Raw genomic sequence first — 4,869 nt, 5'->3', positions numbered from 1 at the left:
CTCCTTTCCTTCCCCTTCCACCTGCTCCAACCCACCTGTGCAGAGCTCCTCAAACAGCTCCTCTGCCATCAAGTCACTGTGAAGAAATCAGCAGCTCTCTGGCTCCCAAGGTAGGACCGCAGGCAGTAAAGAGGTACCTGCTAACAGCATCCCTTGCTCTGAAAGAGGCTCCTTTGACACCCGCCGCCGGTGGCACCTGGGCTTCAGCCTTCCCTCGACGGGGTTTATTCCTCTCCCTCGACGGGGTTTATTCCTCTCCCTCAAAGACAAAACCAGGATTTTTCCTTATTAAAAAATGTAAACAATATTTCCCTATCAGCTGGAAACCACAACAGGAACGTCGTGGACTGCATCATTGGAAGTGACCTGGCCCAGGGGGGTGGCTGGGCTGAGCGTACCCTGAAAAACCCCCGGATGCAGCTGGCCCCAGGGCTGGGAGCAGCGGCCGCCTCGTTTGGATTGACCTGCGCCTCGCCACGGTGCAGGGGCAGACACGTGGGGAGCCCAGAGGAAAGAAAAGGATCTCCTCTTGCTCTCCTGAGTAGAAGCCTGGCCCGTCTCCTGCTGCTGGGGAGCTGCAGACCTTGGCAGCAGCTGTTTCAAGGTCTAAAGCAAAGGAACCCACATTCAGTGAAGCCTGGCTCAAAACTTGCCAGCCTGGCAGCCCCGGTAGCACCAGTGCCCCTGCTCCGGGAGAACAGCATCAGCTGCCTCTGCTCCGGATGCTGCTCCAGGCGAGGATGGGGAAAAGCCGGGAGGGATCCATCGACCCGCTGGCAGTTCTGAGCAGGTTTCACTGCGTCTCTCTCAAGCTTCTCTGGACATGAGTCCCAGCAGGTCTCTGCATTCACTCGAAGAAAGAAAAACCCTGATGGAAGAGCTGGGCAAAGTGGAGGGAGAGGCTGAAGGACCCTCTTCCTCCTCTCATGCTCCTGGGCTCAGTATTGCCGTAGGTTGAAAAACCCAACGCTGGTGGGGGATTCCTTGACTGTCACCGTGATCAGGTTGGCGGTGACATCGGTGACAAAGACGTGCTCGATCAGGCTGCGGGTGGGTTTCCAGTCCTGATTGGTCTGGATGGAGACAGACATGTTCTGACCCACTCCAGGGAAGGAAGCCGAATCCCGGTCCGAATCCGAGCTGGTCTCATCACCTGTGCTCATTTCGGAGAGCGCTGCTGGCTTGCGGCTCTCCGCAGCCGCGTGCCCATCCTGCGTGCCGGCTGCACCGCCTTTGGCCAAGTCCCTGTCTCCTGCCCGGTGTGTTTGCTTCTTGCTCTTGCTGCTGTCCCCCCCCGAGCCCGAGCTGGCAGCATTCAACCCAGCACCCGCTGTGCTGCCTTTCACACCACCGGCACCTGCACTTGCAGCTGTGCCACCACCGGCGCCTTTGGACATGGCAGTGCAGAGGTGACGGGGGACGCTGCTCCCACCGGCCACGTTCGGCCCATTTTTGACACTCTGGAGGTTTAGAGCCTGGAGATTCAGCTCCTGGCTGGAGGCCGGCTGGGAGCCGGAGCTGGACGAGCTTGCAGGCATCTTACTGCCATTGTGTAGCACTTGGCTTCCTGCAGCAAACCCTGACTTCTGGTCCCCTCCAGCGCCACCCAGAGCCTTGGCACTCTTGGGTCCCTGCGTGCTCAGCCCAAGCTCTCCAGATGCTTTCTGGTTCCTCATTTTTAAGTCCAGCCCTAAGCCGCTTTTACTGGCTGCCTGCGCCTTGAGCGCCAGCCTGCCCAGGGGTGAGCTCTCGGCCGAGTTCTGGCTCTGGGACATCCTGTTCATGTAGTGCACGATGGAGCTCTGCCAGCTGATGGCTCGGTTTGGGCTCGTGGAGCCGCTCTTCATCATGTTGGGCAGGTTTTCTGCTGATGACCCCCCCGAGCTAAGCCCAGCCAAGGTGCCCGGTGGGTCCTTCAGCAGGGCCATGCCCGAGCCCTGTGTGCCGTGCTGGGGCTGCAGCTTCCCCATCAGCTTGTTGCTGCTGCCCACCTCCTTCCGGGATGTTTTCAGCACCTTTGTCAGGTTCACGGTCCTTCGAGCTGCTTTCTGCTCTGGGGGAAGAGGTTTTCGTCCACGCTTCTTCCTGGAGCTGTCCTTCAGTTCGGGCTTTGCCACCAGGATCTGAGCTTTCTTCTGTGGTACTGGATGAGTCTCTCTGCTGCGGGAACCTCTCTTTGCTTCCAGGTCGCTTTCATCCTCTTCATCAGAGGAGGAGGAAGAGGAGGATGTGGAGGAAGAGGAGCTACTTGACTTAGTTTTTACAGGCATCTCTGGTTCCTGCAAAGCAATGGAGACAGGGGAAGTTAACACAAATTCCTGAAGAGCCGTTACGGACATTGCAAATCCTTTAGCGTTGCCTGTCTGGGTGCCTTCGGCACATACAGGTTCTTCCTCCATGTTGGCTGATCTGTTCATCCTCTGCCATGAAAGAGTTGGGGAGCACACAGGGCAAAGCCAACCAGGCTTAAATACCAAGTGGGACCTAGGGAACTCTTCTGTCTCCTTCTCCACCATTGCAGGGATGAAGGGACATCCTCCTTGCAGGCAATCTCATCCCCCTACCCATCACTGCAGTTTCCAAAGCCCCTGCTGGCATCACTGTGTCCTCACCACCCTCTGGAGCCCAAGCAGCCGCCACCCTATGCTGTGAACAGACACGTGCTGGTGCCCTCCAGCACCATCATGGCTGTGGATTTCCACAAGCACCGAGACTCACCACATGTTTCCTGGGCCTGCCCCTGGGCCTCTTGCCTCTCTTCCGATTCTGCACTTCTTTCTCGTGCTCCCTGAAGAAACAATGATTGAGGACAACGTTTGCAGGGAAGAAAAAACCATCCCAAACCAGCCTGGTTCCTCTCTTGCTTCTGTCATGAAACCCTCCCTTGCTGGGGATGCTGAAGGTTCAGGTCCCACTCCAGCACCTGGGTAGTGTCCTTAACTCATTCCGACACATGATCCTATGGGTTCCCAGCATATCACTCACTTGAACCCTTCTCTTATAGGCACACCGTGCTCAAGTGCAGTCAAAGAGCCCTAAGAACTTGGAAACCTGGGGCCTTGGGAAGTTAAACTTCCCCACATGGCGGCTGGATCATGCACGCTGTGGGGCTGGCACAGGCCAAGAGAAGAGTTGGACCATGGATGTGATGTGATGCAAGAGTGTTTTCAGGGCACTACAGCACTTTGTATCTCTGGTTAAGGACGGTGTTAAGCTGCACTACGTACAGCTAGTTAAGCACCATGCTGTCTGCACTATCCACCAGATTCTATTCTTGAAAAATAGACCCAGAAACAAATTATAATTAAATCTTACCATAAACTGTCACAATTTTTTATTAACATGGAGCCAAAATATTTGGCAGCTCGGTGATTACCACAGCCAGCTGGCTACCTTCCTACCTCCATGCCTGATCCCTGCTGTGCAATTGGTGCTTCTGGGCAGAGGACACCATTTTCTCCCACTGTTACCTCCTTTCCCTCTCACAAGTGCCCTCCATGAATGCACTTCGTGCTGTCCAAGTCCCCAGTCCTGCAATCCCCATTGAGGTCCCGGTCATTGGACCAGGACCGGGAGCCAAAGGTCTCTGTGGCATCATCGTGTCCCTGTTGTGCAGCCAGTGCAAACCCAGCCCTGGGTGGGTGCAAAACCGAGCCGTGCTGGGCAGACCTGGGCTGTGATTTCAGGGGGTGAACAAAAGGGCCGTGCCACAAAAGGCACGGGCCGAGCTCCGGGCTCTTGTTTCCACAACTTCCACTGCACGCGCAGCCAATTAGAAGTTAATTGACTTTATCGTTCCCTTAGAAATATTTAGAGTTCGCTCACTTCTTTTGGAAAGCCAGGAGCAGTCTTGGATCCAGGATGTTCTCCTCGGGCTCCCAGCTGTTGTGCCTGTAACACACGACCCGGGGCTGGGGGAGAGCAGGGGCTGGGGGTCCCCCCCCACCCTCTTAGCGGCCCAGAACCGGGAAGTTCACCCAAGGACAGCCGGGCCCTCCGTGCGCCCGGTGCTGCTGGGGCCGGAGCATCCCCGCACCGGGGACCGGTACCGCCGCGGGAGAAGGGGCCGGGGGAAGCAGGTCGGGGAGGGGGCGGCCGCGCCGCCGAGGGGATGGGCGAGCCCCGCGCGTCCCAGGGGAGCTCCGGTGGCAGCGGGAGGGCGGGGGGCGCGGGGCTCGCCGCTAACGGGGGGATTCCCGGCCCGGCCCCCCCGGTGTGAGGAGGGGGCTTGGGGGCGATCCGAGCCCCACGCGGCGGCGGGAGGGCCGGGCCGAGGCCGCGCTTATTTGTAAACAAAAGGAGCGGCGCGACCCGAACAAAAGCGGCCGGGCGGGCGGCACCCGCGGCCGCGCACCGATCGCGCAGCCCCCCCCGCGCAGCCCCGCTCACTTGGAGGACCAGCCCCGCCACTTGACCAGGTACTCCAGCTTGCCCTGCGGAGAGAAGAGAGATGGCGAGAGGCGCGTTGGGGGGGTGTGGGGGTGCGGCGGGGTTGGGGGGGGTGCGCGGCCGGTCCCACCTTGCGGAGCCGCTTGCTGAGGATGCACTCGGCGGCGAAGACCTGCTCTCCCACGCTGCTCAGCTCCTCCATGGCCCCGGCCCCGCACGCACACACACACACAAGGGGAGCCCCCGGGCGCGCCCCCGATGGCGGCCACGCGCGCGCGCTCCCGCCTCGCAGCCCCCCCCCCCCATCGCCGCGTGCGCGCCCCCCGGCAGCGGGAGGGAGGGGGGCGGGTAGTTTGGGGGGGGGGCTCCCCAAATTCCGCACCGGCCAATGGGAAGCGGGGGGCGGGGCTTGATGGTGGCGGTGGGGGCAAAAGGGGGGGAGGCATTGTCTGCGCGCGACCCCTCCTCTTCCTGCGCGCG

At 60.0% G+C, this 4,869-nt stretch overlaps 1 protein-coding gene across 2 annotated transcripts; it reads right to left on the bottom strand.

Moving 5' to 3' along the window:
* Positions 1-601: 601 nt before the first annotated feature.
* Positions 602-4,661, bottom strand: CBX2 (chromobox 2). 2 transcript variants are annotated; one of them, XM_057409601.1, is made up of 5 exons: positions 4,520-4,661; positions 4,390-4,433; positions 3,826-3,891; positions 2,719-2,788; positions 602-2,279 (listed from the first exon to the last, which is right to left on the bottom strand). In XM_057409601.1, the coding sequence occupies exons 1-5, from the start codon at positions 4,589-4,591 to the stop codon at positions 939-941; spliced, it is 1,593 nt and encodes a 530-aa protein (XP_057265584.1). In that variant the 5' UTR covers positions 4,592-4,661; the 3' UTR covers positions 602-938. The 2 variants fall into 2 exon arrangements, with proteins under 2 accessions (XP_057265584.1, XP_057265586.1); XM_057409603.1 differs by having other exon boundaries at positions 602-2,318; positions 2,722-2,788.
* Positions 4,662-4,869: the final 208 nt, after the last annotated feature.

Source organism: Pezoporus wallicus, unplaced genomic scaffold (assembly GCF_028554395.1).
Source record: "Pezoporus wallicus isolate ANWC-B61680 ecotype Strahan unplaced genomic scaffold, APGP_CSIRO_Pwel_v1 contig_12974, whole genome shotgun sequence".
NCBI lineage: Eukaryota > Metazoa > Chordata > Aves > Psittaciformes > Psittacidae > Pezoporus > Pezoporus wallicus.
This window is presented reverse-complemented; position numbering and strand designations above follow the sequence as displayed.